Below are 23126 nucleotides of genomic sequence, written 5' to 3' on the forward strand. Positions count from 1 at the left end.
ATGGTCCAATTTCATTTCAGCATAACTTTTGATATGGTACAGAGGAAGACTGGTAGGTTTTATCAATACCCAGTTCTTTATTCTGAAATCAGACTTGGACCAGACAAGCCCAACAGAAGAAGATATCTTCAAATGGATACCACTCTAGCTGGAAGGCTGAGTGAATTTTTTTAAAAAACTGAAACTGGGGTGGGGGAAGTACAAACAGATAAGGAGCATAGCTGAAGGTTATAGCAGTCTATGTATACCTTTCTTCAGGCATAGGGGAATTAGATTCAGAAGGCAGAAACACTGCTGAAGGTTCTTCTATTGTGAGGATGTTTTGATTTTTGATGTCTAATGGAGGAGTGAACAGACTGGAGACATCGAAGTTAATATCTTAAGGAAAAAAGAAAAAAATGCATGAGATAGTGTGAGTGTCTAAAAGCTATTATAATGTTCTGCAATTATCTCTAGCAGCACAAGGTTCATCTCTGATTTCTTCCACCTCTTTGTTTCTCATAAGATTTATTAGTGCTCTAATACAGAATAGTCAATTCATGCAAAGTCAAGAAGAGACAGCCTGGCTAAAAGTCAGAAATCTGTGACTCTTCCCTCCAAAGCCCTTAAAAGTTAATGCCAAGAGCCAGGTATTTAAATTGCTAAAAGGCACTATCTGTTCATTTATCTACTTTTTGATTAAGAAAGCACCTCCCATCTAGGATCTAGGTTTAGCCCTGGAGAAAGGTAATACATTTGGCTGAAATACCATGATGACGTTCAACGCATAATTTAATGAAGTGCCTTGGAGGTTCCTTTGAGAAGAGTTGGTAACTGCATATAAAACATACTCGATAAAAATCATCCACATGCAGCTTCTGCATCTCGCATTGATTTGAGCTCTCCCCCAAAATGGCTCAGATATACTAATTTTTTATCCCTATATCTTTAAAAGTGTGAAATATTTTTAAACCCATCTCTCTATCCACCTTTATAAAGAACCTCATTTTTAAATATTAAACATTATTTATATAAATTATATATTTTATTTGCTCCAAAGAAGCACAAGTTAAGAACTCCTGCGCGCACGCGTGCACGCACACACACACACACACACATTTTGCAGCTCTTATTGTAACACTGGATAGCAAAACTCTTGCTATTGAAACTTGCATGGCAAAGAGAAATACAGTACATGAATGATATTATTGCAATGCATAGTTACTCCATAAAGCACATAGAGATTTCTTTTTTGTAGGGACTAATGAATTCACAGAATCATTTACTAATTCCATTTTCCAGTCTCCCTAAGCCATCCTTTTCAACTTGATACCGACTACATGTATCTGCTTAGAAGCTGTGTACTTCTCAGGTCAAACGGGAATCTTTTTTCTTAAACACAATGGAGGACCTTTCTCCTAGAGTCGTAAAACATACTCTCCAAGGTGTTGAGGGTGTTGAACCTACCTCCTACGGCTTCGATACAGATCGACGTGAACCCTGGACCCTCTTTCTTCGGTTCTTGTTGTGACTCGTCTAAGACTTCGGTGGAGGATATATTAAAATTTGCCCTAATCTGCCTTGCTTATCTTTACAGGTATGCTTCACCAACATGTCAGCATATAAATACTAGACTCTTCTGCTTGATCTCTGAACATCTAATAAGATTTAACCTGATTGCAACAAGTGCACATATATAATTTAATAATACTATCCTCTCCATCTGGGTGATTACTTTTCATATTTATGTTGTATTAAACAGGAGGTGATACGATAAAGCTATCATTGTTAAAATATATATTGATATATATTAATTCCCTGAAAATAGGAAATATATCTCAGTATTGGTTGCTCCTGAAAATGTGTAGGACGGTGTGCAGTTATGTCTTCCATAAGGATTCCCATCTGTTTCTGGTTGGTAACTTTAAAAACAGAACATTAGGTTGAAAGCACTGCTGTTCATATGTGTTTTCTGGAGAACCGATTAAAACCTAATTTGAAAAATATTAACTGATTTAAGGGGGGAAGCAATTGGATTTCCCCCCTTCATTTTGGCAAGGAATGCTCATTCAGTTTCTTTCATTTCTTGAGAGGTTTGAGAAATGCTATATAAAAATATAGAGTGAAAGAAATAAATATTTCACACACAAGCACACACACAGTTTCTCACATTAGGAGAGCCGGCAGTGACACAAAAAACTGAAGACAGTTAAAAGGCTGACAGCTGCTTTGGAGCTGTGGCTGGAGAGATACAGAAGAAGCTGATAATTGTCAAACTAAGTAGGATTTAGGTAGTTTTGATTGGTGAAGAAGTGCAGATTCCAAGATGGACTGAGGAAGATTGCCAAGGAGTTCCAAGGTGAATAGGAAGATCACCAAAGATGGAGAAGGATGTGACATAGGATCACGCAAACTCTGTACAGATGACCACAGGCAAAAGTTGATTGAAGGCCAGCAGTATTCCACTAGCTACAAAAGACTGCCAACTAGGAGTAATTACTGCCGCTGATTAAGGTAGAAATTACCCATAGTTATACACAGAGACATATTCTATAAGGAATATATTGACAGTATCATTACTTTAGGCAAGGAATTATTTAATAGCTTAACTAATTATTTATGAAGTTATTTACAACTTTTTACTTTATATCTAATTCTTGGATAGCTGAACTTGTGCATGGGAGTTGGGAAGGAGATCGGTTTATGTATCTGCTTAAACTACAAGCCACTTACTGGTTTGGCATGGCTGAAAAAGAAATTAAGACTTTCTTCTCTATATTGCAAATAAAGAAAAAGTTCTCAATAAGGTCTCTTAATGAGGAACATTGAAACCTCAAAAATTAAATTGCTGTAATGACATTGTTGTAGTGATGAAAAAAGTTGCACTTTCCAAATGTTTCCCAGTTTTAAAAGAATTTGCCCTAGATGACTTTCTTTATCCATCCTATGGGTCCCCAGTTGTTTTGTGCTACAGTTCCCAACAGTAATGCTACTAACTAGGGAGTAATGAACGTTATAATTTAGTGCATCTGATGCATAGTACCAAGCTTGGAAGAGAGTAACATTTATCATTTTTGTTACAACATATTACATAGATAGAATGTGTGAGGTATTTCTCAATAATTCATTATTGAATATACTATATCCGTGGTGGCAAACCTATGGCACGCATGCCATAGGTGGCATGCAGAGCCCTCTCTGTGGGCACACGCACCATCGCCCCAGTCCTGGGCCTTCAGCTGGGTTTTATAAAACCTTTTTGCTTTAGGCCTCTGCCATCGTGTGCAAAAAAAAAAAGGTTCAATCAATCAATCAATCAATTTCAACTTCTCGCAGGAAAAAAAAAGATCTCGCAAAGTTGGAATTGATTGATTGAACTTTTTAGTCCCACCCAGGTGCCATTACCACTGCAGCCACGCCCACCCAATGGGCCACACCCATCCGGCACCCAACGATATATAAGTGGGTTTTGGGTTGCAGTTTGGGCACTCGGTCTCTAAAAGGTTCACCATCACTATATGTACTATATACTATATGAAACATACAGAGTATATTGTCTTCTGAGACATTTACCTTTCATTCTGCTGGGGCCACAGTAGGTTGGGTCCTAGGACAATGGCAATGTTGCTTGGGGACATTTTATTCACTTCTTGTTGTTCAGCCAGCATGGCTAAAAAACGAATCAGATACCTACAAAGAAAGAGTGCTTTGTAAAAGCAAAACTCAATGCCTTGATTTTCTTAGGATTCTCAGGTTTTTCTATTGAATTTCAACTAGAACAAAAGATGATGTTTGACCTATCATAGAAAGGCAGGGAGGAGAAAAGCTTTACATCTTCGTTTAAGTAAGCCTATAAGCCAATTTTCTGAATTAAGGCAGTGAACACATAAAAATACGAACATTCAAGAATGTTATTATATCTATATAAATAAAAATGTAAATGTTCGTTTGTTCAAAATCTTAAATCTCCGAAAGTTCTTCACCAATTGCTTTGAAATTTTGACACAACGTTGCATTCGAATACGCGCGTGTTTTTATATACCTACTATTATATAGATGTCACACCTGTGACAGGTAAAAACATGACTTTTTTTAAAAAAACAGCGCCATCTGTTGGACATAAATTTAACCAGACTGAGCCACAGCAACGCGTGGCCGGGTACAGCTAGTATTATAATAAAATTTAAAATTGATCCTTGAAAGTTCTAAAAATGTATAGCTGTGTCACACCTCAGATTGTTGTAGTTGTCCTTGGGAAGAAGATTACAAACATCCTTGAGGCCCTCTAGTCGAATGTCTGGCTCTTTGGCACTGAAAAAGAAGAGTGAAGAAGAAAAAAGGGTGTGATATTTTTTTTTTTTGAGGCAGAAAAGGGAGGCCAGAACATAGCACTTGTGAGAATTTCTCATACTATTTCTTATTGCCTAGTAGTGAAGGACAATGTAATCAGATTCTGGCTGTATTTCTTCTCATTTACATCCTCTAAGGCAGGGCTTTTCAACTGGTGATACGTGTACCACTGGTGGTACTTCGGCACCTGGCAGGTGGTACGCAATCTAAACAAGTGTAGTGGGGGGGGATGAACTGAAGCAACGGCAGTGCCATGAGCTGAAGTGGCAGAAGTGCCACACAGGCCTGGGGGAGAGTCAGCTGGAACTGCGGTGTTGCTAGGGCTCTGCTGAGGGTCCAGGATCGGTGTGCATGGCTCCAGTTGATAGGGGCTTCCGGCAGCCTCTGCTATCACCGGGAGCAGCAGAAAGGCCTTGGGGTGAAAGAGTCAGCTGGAGCTGCAGGACTGCTGGGACCCCAGGATTGGCATTCATGACTACATGCTGATTGGCACTTCCGGCGCACCCAGAAGAGATGGGGGGGAGAGAGGAGAGGATATAAAAGGAGGAGGTTTTGGCGGGAGAGGGAGAGAAAAAAAAGATGATGGAGAAAGCGAAGGGGACGAAGAAAGAGAGGGAGAAGAGGAGAGGCTTCTGTGAGACGAGCAGAGGGATCAATGAAGGAGCAAAGGCTGTGGAAGGAAAGCCCAGCAGGCAGTGAAAGAGAGAGAGAGGAGAGGGAAAGAAGAAGAAGAACCAACCAGTCACTTGACCACTAAGGTAGTGTGCATATTGTTAAATATGAATAAATTCATCATACATTATCAGTGCAAAGAGAAAGTGATTCAGCAAACTTCCACCGAAGAAATTAAAACCAGTACTTTTTTCCTTTTTTTCTTTTTTGGTCATCAAGTTTTTGACACCTCGCTAAGCACTGGTAAAATATTGTCATGTCCTAAAAGTGGAACAATCTGTGAAAAGGCTGAAAAGCACTGCTCTAAGGCTTCTCAGCAGTGGCGTAGCGTGGGTTGTCAGCACCCGGGGCAAGGCACCCCCCCTCCACAGTGGGCGGCGTCGGCGACCCGGCGGCTCGGATCGGATTCGCACAGCCAGCACTGCAGAGAGAGTGAGTGAGCCAGGCAGGGGCAGAGAGCTGCGAGTGCGAGCGCGCCCCCCCCCAGATGTTGCGCCCAGTGCGGCCGGCCCCCCCTGCACCCCCCACGCTACACCTCTGCTTCTCAGATATGGATGGAGCAATCCTCTTTAGCAATAGCAATAATACTTGGATTTAAATACCACTTCATAGTGCTTTACAGCTCTCTTCAAGTGGTTTACAGAGTCAGCAAATTGCCCCCAACAATCTGGGTCCTCATTTTACCAATCTTGGAAGAATGAAAGGCTGAGTCAACCAGCCAGAATCGAACTGCTGGCAGTCGACAAAATTAGCCTGCAATACTGCATTCTAACCACTTTGCCACCACAGCTTTCTTTAGCTCTCAGTTGGTGGAAGCACCTGGCTGAGCTTCTCTGAGTATAGAAGCTAAACAATTTGGGTGAGTCTTCTTAATATTTGCAAGAAAATAGATGTTATAACTATTTTCCCAATGTAAACAAGGGGGTATTCGTTTGTCAGATAAATAAAACTCAACCAAAGACTGAAAAAAAATATAGTGCGCTTAAGTCCATTTTTCTATTTCCAACTCACCTGGCAGCTTTCAGCCAATCATCATAGAGTTCAGAGATCATCAACGGCTGTGGCAATTCTCGTAAGTAACATTTTAGTGCACCTGGAAGCAAGGAAGTATGTTTCTGACACAGTATGACTGCCCAGCTGTAAACAAGATGTAAATTACCTGGTATGTGTCTAATGTTCAATATTATGAATATTGTAGCCAATGACCAGAGTTTGGGAACTGTTTTCCAAACTATCTAAAGAACCTTAAGTTGTTTACTGCTGTCTGAGAGAAAGATAGAATTATGCTGTGCAAAGATGCCACAATTAATGATGTTCTAAATAAATGCTTTGCTTTCCTGTGAAGCAGCAAGGTAAGGCTGCTTAGAAGCTTGGAGGTGGGAGAACTGTGTGCTTTGCTTCTCTGTTTTGCTCTACTGAAATTTCACTGAAAAGCCTCTTTGAAGATCTGTACAGTTCTGTTGATCACCTACCTGCCACAGCATGAGGGTCTACGTAGAATTCATCCGGAATATTTGAGCCACTGTCAAGACAGTATTTTAGTTTCTTCAGCACAGAAGCTCCAGCTGCCAGCCGGAAGAGCCCCTAAAAGAAGAAACAAAAATAAGAGAGAAGCCAGAAGGTCTATGGCAAATGAATAGCTGGACAGAGGGGGGCACCTACCTCTTCCCGCATACCTGTGCTCAACAGCATCATAACACAGGCTTCAATGGGAAGTGCAATCTCTCGCTCAGAAGCCTTCAGGTGAGTTTCTAATGGCATTCCATACACCCCTGGTACAGCTGCATCTAATGGAAAAGGGGCATCTAAACAAGGAAGGAGGAGGAGTAATGACAAAGATTAAAGACAGTTAGAACAATTAATCAGTGGAACAACCTGCCTCCAGAAGCTGTGAATGCTCCAACACTGGAAGTCTTTAAGAAGAGATTGGACAGCCATTTGTCTGAAATGGTATAGGGCTTCCTGCCTGGGCAGGGGGTTGGACTAGATGACCTCCAAAGTCCCTTCCAACCTTATTATTATTAAAGAATGTTTGACTGTTAATTTCCAGAGTCATCTCCTCTCTGCTGTTCCGGGCTAATATCAGGCTTTTTTGATGGCCGAAGCCATTTCTAGCCGACTACCACAGATTAATGCAAACATCAGTTAAGAAGGACCCCATCTAAGCAGAGGAGAGAATGTCCCTGCCAAAAGTATTAATGTTCAGTTCCACATACTGTATTTGCAGCCCTTTCTTTTTAATATTCCCAAAGCTCTGGCTGAATAATTATAATTTATTTATTGCTAATGTGTCATGCCAAAAAATGCATCTCAAGTTGTACCTGACTCGTTTTGAGAACTCATTAGCTCTGCCAACGTAGAATTTAGAGATTCCAGAGACTTCTGATGATACTCTGCCTGGATTTCCAACAACTGCCACAGAGAAACATGCAAGCAGAATTGTAATTCTAATTAGTATTTTTTCTACAAGTCTTGTCTATGGAGAGATGAAATTTTCAGAAGTTATGACATGTGATTTTCAAAATATAAGTAGAGTAGTTAAGAAAAGGAATTAAATCTTACTTTGATAAAGTATTTAGCATAGCTGTCCTCCTTGGTTGAAAAATGATATAAATCAGCCATATATTCATCCTGGAACAGTATTGGGAAGTATTACACTTTGACATAGTCATGAAAAAATAAGCATAAGAATTCATCATTATATTTCCTGACATTCATTCAATGCAGCAGGATTTCCCAGTCAAGGCAGCCTTGACATGTGGACTTCAACTCCCAGAATTTACCATGGCTATCTGGAGAATTCTGGGAGTTGAAGTCCATGCATCTTAAAATTGCCAAGATTGGGAAACTCTGTATTACAGCATTAACAAACTCCTAATACAGATAGGGAGTATACTTGTAGTGTACTTCTAGAATGTAACTGCATGGCTCTGAGGATACATGTATGCAGCTAATGGAAGTCAACAAAGTCTTTTGCTTCTATTGCATCGGCAATGTTCTAGGTACCACTGAAGATCCGATCTCATTACTCTACGTCCTCAAAACGTTATCAGAATAAAATCGTTAGTCCATCCAAAACCCCACTGTTAGTAATCTTTGATCAAACCGTAAAACTCGAGTGAACACCTTCGATAGGTTATGTGTTATCTTAACTAACATCTCTGACCAAGGTAGTGATCTGTTATTAAACACAACCAATCTGAAACTATATCAACACTCTATTCTTTCCAGTTTATTTTTAAATTATTTCTCAGCTCTCCTGTACTTGATGAATTTCTTACACAAATATGTTTCTTTATTCCAGAATTGAAGAGTGGACTAAGATAAATCAATAAATTCTTGATCAAGCTGTTTCTATGTATAAGTACCTTACTCTGCTCAACCCTCCTCTTCATCTCCTCTTCCTCCTCCTTCAGATTCTCCAACTTTAAGGCAGCTGAGGAGGCTCCTGAAGTTGTGACAGCACTGACACTGTTACTGGAATTCTTGGCAACTTGGTTTAAACTGCAATTTAAAAAAAACAGGAAGATTTGATGGTATTTCAAAATTAGGAAACAGGATACATTTGATATGGAAGATTTTCTTAATAATCAGAGTTTGAGCTGTTATTGTGAGACCTAAGATTGGAACTCTGGATGCAAACTTCCATGTGATGCTATATTTCTTGTGGAGTGGGAAGCCCAAACTGTTTTAACAGCAGTTTGTGTAGTGCAATGTTTTGAGTGCCAGACTAGAACTAGGGAGGCTTGAGTTCAAATCTTGGCTGATTGAGAAAGCTTATTGCACAGGTGAACAACCAATACCATCCAGTTTATTTATTCTGTATAACTTGGCAATTTCATGCAATCTAAACTTAAGGATAAATCACCAAATTTAGATGGTACAAATTTTGTAGGTCCTTTTTTAAAAATAAAAGAGGTAAATTAATTCCCCCAAGACATAAAACAAGCCAAGAAGATGTTATTTTTCTACTAACATCACTATCACATTCTTGTAACACTTGGATACAAACTCTAATAAAAAAATTCTTGTCCAAGCTTACTGAGTGGCTGTGGGTTGTTTTATTTCACACTGTTGTAAGAATAAAAGGGGAGATGGGAAGAAATCTTTCTGATTCTTTTCATTGTTTAGAAATAAGGAAAAATAAAAATGAGACAAGAATGGAACACTTAAGAGATTCCTTCATAACATATATATATACAGTATATAACATTATTCCAAATCAAGCCATTAATTGGGCAATGACTTTCCCTTTTAGCCTTTGGCATACCCTGGATAGCATAAGAGCACTATAGGCATTGTTTTAGTGGGGGTTTTGTATGGGGTACTTTTAGAGCAGGCCTGTTATTTAATTTGATTTTAGAACAGAAACTTGTGTATATTTATCGTGGTTTTTATTATCGCCTGTTCACCACCCTGAGTCCCGTAAGGGAGATAGGGCGGTATATAAATTCAATAAATAAATTGCTGGACGGTCACTTTCTTTTAAGTAAATGGAATGTGAATTATATCTATCTACAGATGGAAAGTTGCAACTAATCAGTATTATTTCTAATGCTCAGTAATGTGTTCTATCTTGATTATTCCTTAGTTCATCCCAACACAGTATCAGAAGTAGTAAAGTGACTTTGTATTTATACCACTCATATTACAATATCTGTATGTATATCCATACAATTCTTATGTCCCAAAATACAGTACATGTATCCACTTGAACACAAGATGAAAATGTTGGGCGGAAGGCCTTTCCATTAAAATAATTTGGTAATTGGGAACCTGAAAGAGGAACAACGCTACACTCCCTGTCACATTTGTGTGTGTAAACATGACTCTTTATGGCCATTGCTCTGCACTGATAGTGGACTTCTGGAAATGCCATAAATAACATTACTTTTTCCTGGTACACTTGAAAGAGGCAGAACAAAAATCTAAACATTAGTATTTTGACCTTATGATACTAACGTATATGATGGATTTATGGAGGCTAAAACCAGATAGGCCCTTATGCAATATAAGAGAATATGGTTTATTTTTTCAGTTAGCAAACATAGCAGTGAAACACTTTACTGATGTGAATATGATAGCAAGCAGTTACTAACTGAAAAGACATCTAAGAACATGAAAGCCATTTCTAACAGCCTTGAGAATTTAGTTTTCTATTACTGACATGGATTAATGGCAATTGTCTAACATTTGCAGCTGTTTTTCTTGTCTAATCTGGAAATGGCAAGTGTTGATGCTGAGATGTACTACATGCAAAGTAGGAGTTCCACCACTGAGCAATTGCCTCTCCTTAATCCATGCATTTGCTTAGAAACATTAAATAATTTATGCAAGTCAGCACGGAAAACAAATAGTAATATAAGACATACGGAAAGTGGGACTCCCAAATTGAAATACAGTTGAACAGGCATGTAGGGGATAATCTATTTGTGCAGCTTTCCCCAACCTGGCATCTCTTAAATATCAGTACAGGTAGTCCTTACTTAACGACTGCTGGTTTGCAATCATTCAACATGACAGTGCTATTATAACTGATCCCCAACGTGACTATTATTTGAGAACTTCAAAGATGGCTTCTGATAAAGTCAATAGGGAAGCCTGTAGAAAGTTGCAAGTTGCAATCATATTACATCATGCTTAATGACTGAGGATGATTCACTTAACAACTGCAGTTGCCAACTTCTGTAAGTCAATATGCTTACATGACATTTCATTTTATGACCATGCCATTTATTGATGGAGTTACTGGTACCAATTGCAGTCATTAAATGAGGACTATAATATGCCACTGGCCATGCTGACTGAGTAATAGGAAGTACAGTATAGTATATCTGGTAATAGATTACAAAATGATACCTTAAAGATTTGAAGTAGTTTTGAAGTGCTAAACTGTATTTTGTCCAAACATAGCTTCTTTCAGTTGACAGTGATTGCAATATATCATAAGCCTTAAACCATCATTTAGAAACCATTGTGGCTAGTTCACACAAACCTAAACCTAAACTTCAAATCTAAGAAAATTATAATTCAAGATGTTAAATTAGTCAGTGCGTAAAGGCTTTGGATGGCGGAGGTCTTGTTGCCAAGGTGATGTTATCAAAAACACAACAACAAGCCCCTGGTAAAACATGAGCTACATTTCAAGAGACTTTTCCCCATCACTCCCTTTTAAAGATTTCATTGAGCCCTCCCCATTTTTCTATTTCATTACATCTCCCCAGTACCGGCTCTTGATGATGTTCCAATCCAAAATAAGTTTCTGAAGGTTCTTTTTGTGTTTCAGGATGACAGGCAGCTCTTCCTAGAAGAGGTTGGGATGAAGGAGTTAGGGACGGTTCACACTAGCATCAGCTCCCATAAGCATCAGTAACTTTTAACTAATAAATTTTTCAATGGTCTTTAGATACATCCAGATATAATAATACTAATGATAATAATGCCAAATCCAGTCTAAACATTTGACTGTTATATTATTATGTGAGCAACCACAATAATAATAAAGTATAATGGCCAGACATAATGGCAACAAAGATACTTTGCAATATCTTATTATTATTATTATTATTATTATTATTATATTTGGATTTATATCCCGCCCTTCTCCTCGCGGACTCAGGGCGGCTGACAATCAATTAAAATACATAAATAACAATTACAAATTTAAAATTAATTAAAAGAAATATTTAAACATTTGTCCAATTAAAATATAATTAAAACCCCTCTAAAAATTACCCTAGGCCAGTCCNCCCGGGCCCTCCAGAGATCATTAACCAGCGTGACCAATGCCGTTTCCGTGCTGTACCCCGGCCTGAAGCCCGACTGGAGGGGGTCCAGATAATCTGTTTCCTCCAGGTGCCGAGGGAATTGCTGTGCAACCACACTCTCAACAACCTTCGCCACAAAGCGAAGGTTGGAGACTGGGCGATAGTTGGCCAATACATCTGGGTCCAGGGAAGGCTTCTTCAGGAGGGGTCTCACCACCGCCTCCTTTAGGATCGCGGGGAATTGAAGAGTGGACTAAGATAAATCAATAAATTCTTGATCAAGCTGTTTCTATGTATAAGTACCTTACTCTGCTCAACCCTCCTCTTCATCTCCTCTTCCTCCTCCTTCAGATTCTCCAACTTTAAGGCAGCTGAGGAGGCTCCTGAAGTTGTGACAGCACTGACACTGTTACTGGAATTCTTGGCAACTTGGTTTAAACTGCAATTTAAAAAAAAACAGGAAGATTTGATGGTATTTCAAAATTAGGAAATAGGATACATTTGATATGGAAGATTTTCTTAATAATCAGAGTTTGAGCTGTTATTGTGAGACCTAAGATTGGAACACTGGATACAAACATCCATATGATGCTATATTTCCTGTGGAGTGGGAAGCCCAAACTGTTTCAACAGCAGTTTGTGTAGTGCAATGTTTTGAGTGCCAGACTAGAACTAGGGAGGCTTGAGTTCAAATCTTGGCTGATTGAGAAAGCTTATTGCACAGGTGAACAACCAATACCATCCAGTTTATTTATTCTGTATAACTTGGCAATTTCATGCAATCTAAACTTAAGGATAAATCACCAAATTTAGATGGTACAAATTTTGTAGGTCCTTTTTTAAAAATAAAAGAGGTAAATTAATTCCCCCAAGACATAAAACAAGCCAAGAAGATGTTATTTTTCTACTAACATCACTATCACATTCTTGTAACACTTGGATACAAACTCTAATAAAAATATTCTTGTCCAAGCTTACTGAGTGGCTGTGGGTTGTTTTATTTCACACTGTTGTAAGAATAAAAGGGGAGATGGGAAGAAATCTTTCTGATTCTTTTCATTGTTTAGAAATAAGGAAAAATAAAAATGAGACAAGATTGGAACACTTAAGAGATTCCTTCATAACATATATATATATAACATTATTCCAAATCAAGCCATTAATTGGGCAATGACTTTCCCTTTTAGCCTTTGGCATATCTTGGATAGCATAAGAGCACTATAGGCATTGCTGGACGGTCACTTTCTTTTAAGTAAATGGAATGTGAATTATATCTATCTACAGATGGAAAGTTGCAACTAGTCAGTATTATTTCTAATGCTCAGTAATGTGTTCTATCTTGATTATTCCTTAGTTCATCCCAACACAGTGTCAGAAGTAGTAAAGTGACTTTGTATTTATACCACTTATATTACAATATCTGTATGTATATCCATACAATTCTTATGTCCCAAAATACAGTACATGTATCCACTTGAACACAAGATGAAAATATTGGGCGGAAGGCCTTTCCATTAAAATAATTTGGTAATTGGGAACCTGAAAGAGGAACAACGCTACACTCCCTGTCACATTTGTGTGTGTAAACATGACTCTTTATGGCCATTGCTCTGCACTGATAGTGGACTTCTGGAAATGCCATAAATAACATTACTTTTTCCTGGTACACTTGAAAGAGGCAGAACAAAAATCTAAACATTAGTATTTTGACCTTATGATACTAAAGTATATGATGGATTTATGGAGGCTAAAACCAGATAGGCCCTTATGCAATATAAGAGAATATGGTTTATTTTTTCAGTTAGCAAGCATAGCAGTGAAACACTTTACTGATGTGAATATGATAGCAAGCAGTTACTAACTGAAAAAACATCTAAGAACATGAAAGCCATTTCTAACAGCCTTGAGAATTTAGTTTCCTATTACTAACATGGATTAATGGCAATTGTCTAACATTTGCAGCTGTTTTTCTTGTCTAATCTGGAAATGGCAAGTGTTGATGCTGAGATGGACTACATGCAAAGTAGGAGTTCCACCACTGAGCAATTGCCTCTCCTTAATCCATGCATTTGCTTAGAAACATTAAATAATTTATGCAAGTCAGCACGGAAAACAAATAGTAATATAAGACATACAGAAAGTGGGACTCCCAAATTGAAATACAGTTGAACAGGCATGCAGGGGATCATCTATTTGTGCAGCTTTCCCCAACCTGGCATTTCTTAAACATCAGTACAGGTAGTCTTTACTTAACGACTGCTGGTTTGCAATCATTCAACGTGACAGTGCTATTATAACTGATCCCCAACGTGACTATTATTTGAGAACTTCAAAGCTGGCTTCTGATAAAGTCAATAGGGAAGCCTGTAGAAAGTTGCAAGTTGCAATCATATTACATCATGCTTAATGACTGAAGATGATTCACTTAACAACTGCAGTTGCCAACTTCTGTAAGTCAATATGCTTACATGACATTTCATTTTATGACCATGCCATTTATTGATGGAGTTACTGGTACCAATTGCAGTCATTAAATGAGGACTATAATATGCCACTGGCCATGCTGACTGAGTAATAGGAAGTACAGTATAGTAAAGATTTGAAGTAGTTTTGAAGTGCTAAACTGTATTTTGTCCAAACATAGCTTCTTTCAGTTGACAGTGATTGCAATATATCATAAGCCTTAAACCATCATTTAGAAACCATTGTGGCTAGTTCACACAAACCTAAACCTAAACTTCAAATCTAAGAAAATTATAATTCAGGATGTTAAATTAGTCAGTGCTTTAAGGCTTTGGATGGCGGAGGTCTTGTTGCCAAGGTGATGTTATCAAAAACACAACAACAAGCCCCTGGTAAAACATGAGCTACATTTCAAGAGACTTTTCCCCATCACTCCCTTTTAAAGATTTCATTGAGCCCTCCCCATTTTTCTATTTCATTACATCTCCCCAGTACCGGCTCTTGATGATGTTCCAATCCAAAATAAGTTTCTGAAGGTTCTTTTTGTGTTTCAGGATGACAGGCAACTCCTCCTAGAAGAGGTTGGGATGAAGGAGTTAGGGACGGTTCACACTAGCATCAGCTCCCATAAGCATCAGTAACTTTTAACTACCGGTAATACATTTTTCAATGGTCTTTAGATACATCCAGATATAATAATACTAATGATAATAATGCCAAATCCAGTCTAAACATTTGACTCTTATATTATTATGCGAGCAACCACAATAATAATAAAGTATAATGGCCAGACATAGAAAATGAAGAAGTTAAGTACTCTGGTACTTTAGAATTCAGACAGATAAGCACCTGCCATATAATGCCTCAGATTTAACAATTGTTGATAACAAAGACAAAAAAGTCTGGATGGTGGATGTGGCAGTACCTAGAGGCAGCAAAAGAAAAAAGAAAGAACTGGAGAAAATCCAAAGACCTACAAAATAAAAGTAGAATAACAGTAGAAAAACAAAAACAAAAGCAAAGATAATACCAATAGTAATAGGCATCTTGGGTGCAATCCCAAAACATCTGCAGCACCACTTGTACACCATCGGCCTTGACAAAAATCACCATGAGTTAATTGCAAAAGGCAGCTTTACTTGGAACAGGTTACATGCTGCAATGATACTTAACTATTAAACAACAACTCCTGCCTATCTTGGGTCCTTGGGAAGGACTCAGTAGGTATATAAAAATGCCAAGTCCAGTTTAAACATCTGGCTGACTGTGGGACCAACCATAATAGTAAGCTTTATATCACTTCAGTAATGGCTGAATGCCACTAGAAAATGCTTTCACTGACTAGTGAGGAAATGCTATTAAGATCCTGTTTCTTTTTAATTTGCATAAAATAGCCTATTTCTTATGTTTCCAGGATTTCTGCCCATTTTATTCTTTTTCTGACTTTAATATTATGATGGCCTTTGCAAGAATTTTCACCATAACCAGGTTTGTTATTTATTTGATAGATTTATATCCTGCCTTTCCTCCAGGAGATCAAGGGAGTAAGAAAGTAGTCTTTCTTCCAATTTTTCTTACAACAATCATTCCATTAAGAATGCTGAGTTGAGAAACAGCGATTGGTATAAAGGCATTCAGTGACTTCTAGTAACTGAGAATGGGTTTGGCTCTCCGGAAACCTAGGGTGGCTTCTTACTTACTATACTTTTCTTACATTTGAACAGCGGAAGCAGTTAGTAGTCTTTCTTCTGTCACCCTGACAGGAAATGCCAGTTTCCTGATTTTGCTTAAGTTAGAAAGTCAAGCATTACAAGATAGTTATTTCCAATGCATATTGACCCTTAACTATAGTTGTGAGCAGCCTTACAAAATTTAAACAACCTTTTAATTTTGTTCTTTCTTGTAAATGAACATTACAGTCAAAGTCCCCATAGCTCCTAAGTTACAGCAGCTTTTGCCCATTTGTTAGAAAGGGCTATGTGGCTGGGTTCCTGAAGCATTCCATCATCAATCGTTTAACCACAGTTTACTGCATGAATTGCACTCTGGCTGGACAAATTCTGATAATGCTGAGGTTAAGTAAACATGGAAATAGGAGTGAAGAGAAAAGAGATTAAATATTATGCTGGTTTCTGACTGTAGTAAAGATTCGATTTGATTTGATTTGATCTGAGATTAAAGATACCTCACTCAGTTTATTCAGGGGTTGTAGGACATCTTGTTCGAGAGTAATTTCAAACTCTGCAAGGATCCTGGCCAGTGTGCTTTGAATACAGCAACTCATTTCTAGAGCTTTCCTGGAAGCAAAGAAGAAAGAAAGAGTTGAAAACCTGACTTGGAAGGTGAAGAGTATCAATCTACCATAACACCTCTGAGGACTAACATACAGTATGTTTGTTCTTCTTTTGCTTCCAGAGTCCTGGTTTGGATCCTTCAACAGCTGCTTCTTCCCATATCCAGCATTTTCTAGATATATTGCATTGCAAGTCATGTGCAATGGGAATTAAGAGCATCAAATTGGGAAAATTGTTTTTTTTTTCAATTAATTTGCCACAAATTCTAAGCTCTGCAATTATTACTAGGTGTACTTTAATTTCTGTGATATGTATCCCATCTTTTTGCCCAGAGGATATATAGGGCCACTAAAAGTAAAAATAAGCAGTTGAAAAATCTAGTTTAAAAGGAGTAAAAATCACAACTCATTCCAACTGAAAAGGATAAAGGATGGAGACCTGAGCACAATTCCCAAAGAAATACTCTCCAGAACTTGGAATTACTTGGATGATTGGAGATTCAAGACAGTTTATGCAACCAATAACTTCATTCCTGATATTCATTTTCTAAATAAAATGCTTGTTGAGTAGCAGACACATGTATTTGACACTGATAAACTCCAAAGACTGTTCTGCAGTTTCAGGTAGGCTGAACAGTCATTGTGGCTCAGCTTCAGTTGATAACAGTAATGCAACATCCATATATTACTTGTGGGATTAGCTCTAAAAAAATACTTTGTTTTTAGTGACTTAGTGTGCCTGTTACTGAAAAAAAGTGTGTCCTTTGTTCTTTTTGTGGCACTGCATAGAGGAAGCCAAGGAAATGCTAGCAGGGCAAATAGTGCCTATTAAGTGATGATCAATAGAATTTAAAGCTGCACTAGCAGATCTGCACTTGGGTGATGAGACTTTCTCTTCTTCATGTCACTCCTGTGTATTCTTACAATTGCTCTGGAAGAATAAGTTTCTCTGAATCAGATTTGAAGGCATGTGCAAGCCTGTGCAAGAGGAAAGGGAAACGGCCTTCCTCCCACTCAACACCCAGAAATGGCTTTTGCTAATAGAAGTGTAAGAGCCAATTTGGTGTGCTGATTAAGGCAGTACATTAGAAACCAGGAGACCATGGGTTTTAGTCCCATGGACTGGAGGCTAAAACATATAAGGAACGGTTGCTGGAATTGGGTATGTCTAGTTTAACGAAGAGAAGGACGAGGGGGGACACGATAGCAGTGTTCCAATATCTCAGGGGCTGCCACAAAGAAGAGGGAGTCAGGCTATTCTCCAAAGCGCCTGAAGGCAGGACAAGGAGCAACGGGTGGAAACTAACCAAGGAGAGAAGCAACCTAGAACTAAGAAGAAACTTCCTGACAGTGAGAACAATTAACCAGTGGAACAACCTGCCTCCAGAAGCAGTGAATGCTCCAACACTGGAAGTTTTTAAGAAGAAACTGGACGGCCATTTGTCCAAAATGGTTTAGGGTTTCCTGCCTGAGCAGGGGGTTGGACTAAATGACCTCCAAGGTCCCTTCCAACTTTATCATCATCATCATCATCATCATCATCATCATCATCATCATCATCATCATCATCATCATCAAGTCCCATTTTAAATATGAAGCAAACTAGTTGACCTTTGGCTAATCACACACTCTTAGCCCTAAGGAAGCAGGCAATGGCACCCACTTCTGAAATCTTACCAAGAAAACTTCAAGGACTTATCCAGGTAATCAGTAGGAGTCAAAAACTGACATGAAGTCACCCCCAAAACTCCCCCAAAACAAATACCCACCCACCACAGAAGTGCAGCTTGGATTTCACCCAGTGAAAACTTGACCCACTCTGTGTTTGTGCTGCTTTCTGTTGTACCACCCTTTTGCTGGACAGAAAGTTATCCCAGAAGTACAAAATATAGTCTAATGCAGATTTCATAGTTGGCATGGTTCTTAAAATACAAGGCCAACAGAAAAAGCATGTGGTGGAGGAAAACTGAACAGGCAAACAGAGGAGACTCAACTTCTGTACGAATGGATTTTAAGGTTAATATTAATTACACAGATGCTGGAAAGAATACTGCTCTAGAAAAGTAATATTTTTATGTTTTCAGAAAACAGTCAGGATATTAATGCAAATTGAGAAAGAAAATATGATTTTGCAATCCGTAGGGGGGGATGAACTTTATAGGAGGTTCAGACTATATGTTCTTCAGCTATGAAGAATACTGTATGGTCTTTCATTCATAAAAATGTAAGAATTCTTACCCAAGACTGGAATCCATGTCTAACTCCTTAAAACTTTCAGCCATAGTGACTGATAATGCCATCAAAGGTAACTTTTTCTGTGGAAAAAAGTAAGAAAATGAACAGACAAGGAAAATAGCTATACCAGCTAATAGTTGGTAATTACAGTTATTAAATCTCTAACTTCTTGGCTACATTATGGTTTCTTATAGGGATATAACTTTCCTCTGTTTCTTTACTATTGGCTTAACAGGTAATAATAACTGTTTCTCACCATCAATACCTTATCTTAATGTGATATTAGGTTTTTTTGGCAATGATAATTCATTGTAATCCTGAGGGCAGTATGTGTGCGTATACTGGGTATATCTGATAGTTAGTGAAATGTGAATAACAGTAGTTTGGCTTACAGGCAATGTCTAAATTAATGATCCTACCTTATGAATGAAAAGGCCAAAATATAGGTCAGGGAATATGAATTAGTGTCAAGTGGAGACATTTTATGAATGCAAATGGTGGTAGAAATGGGTAGAGATGTATTTTTAAAAATGAAATAGGTTAGGCAGGATACATGATTGGACATAACTGATTTAAAGTTTAATATTAGCATCTTAAAATGTTGTTGATGGTTGCATAATAAGGCACAGACACAAATAAATATACCATGGATTTTAAGACAGACCATTATTGGTGCTACTATGGGCAATTTATACCTTATTCTAAAGTCTGTATCTGGCTGGATGGCAAATGTGTCTGCATTCTCCTACTGGCTGCACCCATGAGGGGGTGTAAAAAATGTCCATAGCTTGGCTAGTTGAACTTTGTGATTAGTACTCTGGATTTACTGTATTCAGTCAGAAGCTAGAGACATAAAATAAGAACAAACTGAAAAAGATTAATTGCTTCATCTTCTGGTTTCTTCTAGCTAGAAAAAAGAAGATGAAAACAATATTTCTAAAGAATATGAAGTACAAAGGTATTACTGGTCTAAAGTAGACAAGTAATTACTTAAAGTAATTAAATAGTTATAAAGCTTGATTAATGAATTATCTTGCTTTTTTATAATTTTTATTTTACTATTCTTCAAAGGAATGCAGGTAGTCTGTTATTATTCTCTCCTATTTTTTTATTATCATAAAAGTTCTGTATAGTATTTTAGTCTCAAAAAGGGTAATTGCCTAGTGTACTCCCTTCCTCCCTTCCATATATTTACTGTATATACAGAAGCAAAACTGAGGTGCTGAAGAAAAACAAGAAATAAGAAATTTGGACTTTGCCCGTATTTAATTCCAAAACTGATTATAAAATCTGTATGGATATAAATATCCATACCTAGTTGTATCTCTCCATGGGCAAAATCCAATAATCGGATTCAATGACATATTACTTTGAATGCTGATTATGATCCACAGGGCATGTTAATCTCCAGGATACCTTCCGTACTTCTTCCTTTGATATCTTAGAATGGACTTTTCACACCAATAGATCAACGAGAATATGGCTTCCATAATTTTTAGCCAGCTTACCTAATGATAATATTGGCTGAAGATTATTGGAGTTTAATTCAATGTATCCAGAGGATATCAGATACTAGAAGGCTATTTTAAGGAGTCTCCCAAATCCTAGCATAAATGCTACAGATAGAACTGTGGATTAATATTAGACAATTTTAATACCCAAATTTCTTTAATTTCCTGGAGAACTGTATAGGAGCTATACAATAGCAAAGTAGGAGATAAAACTCCTGTATTACAATCTAGATCAGCACCCGAAGCAGATACCATGGAGAGGAAAAAATTGTAGGCATAAATTACTGTGGACCTATTGCATTTTTTCTCAGTGTAGAATAATGTCAACTTCTGAAAAAGGTGAGATGGGGAAAGAAAGATGCTTTATAATTGAGAACTAGCATAAAGCACCAAAAATGTGCTTCCTATAGTGTGAATTAAGATCCAGAAAGAACCGCAAAAAAGAAAGGAAAAATGAGATTTACCACCCGTTTGTCCAGTTCTGCCCCATATTGACCCTGGAGACAAGCCACAAGTCTCTTGTGCACATTGTGTGCTGCTCGTTTGACTGGTTCAATTCTCTGTTCAGTCTAAAAAAGAAAGTGGAACAATTAGCTGGGAAGAAATAAAGAGAAATGCATTTTCTCCTTACTACACTGTAGTTCCCCATACATACTGTAAATCTGTATGCATATACATGCAAATGGCTTTGGTGAGCACCCTTTGCTTTGTCTATCACTCACAATATCATTTGTTTAAATCATTTTTAACTGGTTATTGTTGTATATCTCATTTTATACTGAGACACTCAGAGTTGTTAAGAGTTGGTTAACATACAAATTCGATTGATAAAATAAATATTTATTAATGGACTCCAGTGCTTAAAACACATTGTACTGTTATTCAAATGATATAGCTGGAGTTAAAAAATGCAGCCACTTTTGAAAGCATACCCAGAATAGTCTGATCCTCTTCTCCTTTTGGAGATTGTGGCTAAAATATGTACATTATATTCATCTGTGGCACTTTTCATTTATGTAACTACCCTTCTCATTGTCAGAATTTTACACTGAATTCAAATATTGTGGTCCCTATTTTTTTCCTAGGCTTTTTATGCCAGAAAAAAAATCAGTTAAGGAAAGAAAGGCCCAATGACTTCAGAATGTCTTGTGAGTGATGGCATAAAAACCGTCCATTTGAAAGCCTCTTCACTGGCTTTAAAAATTCCATTAATTTAAGGAAAGCGACCCAATTCACAATCTATCTGCAGCTTTGCATGTTCTGAAGTTTTGCTAGTCTGAGTTGTTTCATTAACGCTTTACATCTTCTGGGATGTTCTCTCCCACACCCGACGGAGTATATTGTACGAAGCTTGCATGATACAGCTTACTAATAGACCTGGATTATATTGGGAGAGAATGACTCCAGTCCAAGATTGTCTTGTGACTCAGACAGAGAGAGAAAACAAACTGCTCTCTAAGATGAGTGACGCCTTCTCTGCCAGCACAGGGCTACAGGTAAGTACATGCCCACAGATGAAACCCAGTGCCTCACCTGGAGCAAGTCTTCAGTCAAGTAATCTGCTGTTTCTTGGGCTCTGGAGAAGGAGGAGCAGTAATGGAAGAAAGAGGTCATCAACACACTTGTACATTATATTATTTCAATAATGTCTATAAGCCACCTCCTTGCATGTCAGATCAGCATTATACTTTCAATAAAATAGTAGGCTTGTTTGTTAGAGGATTGATTTACCCCTGGAAAAGTAAAATAGAATCAGAATTTTCCAGGCTCATAGTTGTCACTAACAATATATCTGGTTAGCATTCAGAAAAAAACAGAAGCCATGGAGAGGAATGGGGACAGTTGTCCCCACAGTTATTCAGACATGTTGGTACATAGTGGAAGGGTTCTTGGGCAGCTTCAGCATGTCAGACGAGTGCAGGCTTAGAATGTTCAAATGTTAATCGTGGTTTAATTCTCACAATCCAACCTGAAGTTGAATGTAAGCCCAAGGCCTATAAATGGCAACATAACGAAACAGCAAAAGCCTCAAAATCTACTCTTGCTTCCTTTTGAAAATAATTGTTTCCAGTACTCTGGAAATGGAGTCTGAAAACTGCTATTTCAACAGCACAATGCTATTTTGGGGGAAATTGAAATACTTTCCAGATTCTGCAACACACTCTTGCCATTGATAAACAAAATAGTAAGGATGCCCTCAGGTCAAACGTGGCTGCAGTTGACTATATAATTGCTTTGGAATCTTCTTGATTGCAGAGATAGCTTGCCATTATTACTGACTCCCAGACGACTGCCATTCCAGACTAGTCTTCTGCCATGATGTTTCTGGTGATCTCCTATCCCAGCTACTAGCTCTGCTTAGCCTTTGAGTCCAGACAGAATCAGTCAATTGCCACCATTAGATGAGGATCATATGAGCATGCAACATGCCCAAAGGTCAAAATATTACCAGAACATCCATCTTGAGTTTTCTGAAGTCAGAAGATGTACTGGAATTCTTTCCCAAGGTTGGGGCAAAATGGGCTGGCAAAAACTGGAAGACAACCCATTCAAAAAGATTACAATGGATGTGTTGATCAAACTCTTCCCCCCCCCCCAGTTCTTGGACAACTAACTACTTGGGCATCTACCAGAAAAACATAGAGGACACTATTTCACAGTCTGGGAAGTGGCCTTTCCTGAAATATTGCTGCCTTCTTATTCTTAGCACTGTGCCTGACAATATCCTCCCTCTCCTTTTGTTTTGGACGACTGTATTTGGTTAGAAACACATTTCAAACTCTGATCTGGGGGAAATATATAGGATTTTAGTTACATTTACATGCTTAGTTTGAATTTCACAGCAAACTGAAATGA

The 23126-nt window shown here is 38.0% G+C and overlaps 1 protein-coding gene across 1 annotated transcript in view; it reads right to left on the reverse strand.

Annotated features, from left to right (window-relative positions):
- Positions 1-23126, reverse strand: part of SH3BP1 (SH3 domain binding protein 1) — a 37167-nt gene that overhangs the window by 9749 nt on the left and 4292 nt on the right. The window contains exons 2-16 of the mRNA XM_015817283.1: positions 21804-21846; positions 20735-20839; positions 18763-18839; positions 16417-16528; positions 14727-14803; positions 12072-12207; positions 7564-7632; positions 7323-7413; positions 6664-6806; positions 6474-6585; positions 6013-6094; positions 4210-4290; positions 3553-3669; positions 749-813; positions 249-378 (exon numbers count right to left, since the gene is read on the reverse strand). Of these exons, the coding sequence (XP_015672769.1) occupies positions 249-378; positions 749-813; positions 3553-3669; positions 4210-4290; positions 6013-6094; positions 6474-6585; positions 6664-6806; positions 7323-7413; positions 7564-7632; positions 12072-12207; positions 14727-14803; positions 16417-16528; positions 18763-18839; positions 20735-20839; positions 21804-21846 (1440 nt within the window). The remainder of the gene's footprint in view (positions 1-248; positions 379-748; positions 814-3552; positions 3670-4209; positions 4291-6012; positions 6095-6473; positions 6586-6663; positions 6807-7322; positions 7414-7563; positions 7633-12071; positions 12208-14726; positions 14804-16416; positions 16529-18762; positions 18840-20734; positions 20840-21803; positions 21847-23126) is intronic.

Source organism: Protobothrops mucrosquamatus, unplaced genomic scaffold, assembly GCF_001527695.2.
Source record: "Protobothrops mucrosquamatus isolate PMUCROS unplaced genomic scaffold, P.Mucros_1.0 scaffold569, whole genome shotgun sequence".
NCBI lineage: Eukaryota > Metazoa > Chordata > Lepidosauria > Squamata > Viperidae > Protobothrops > Protobothrops mucrosquamatus.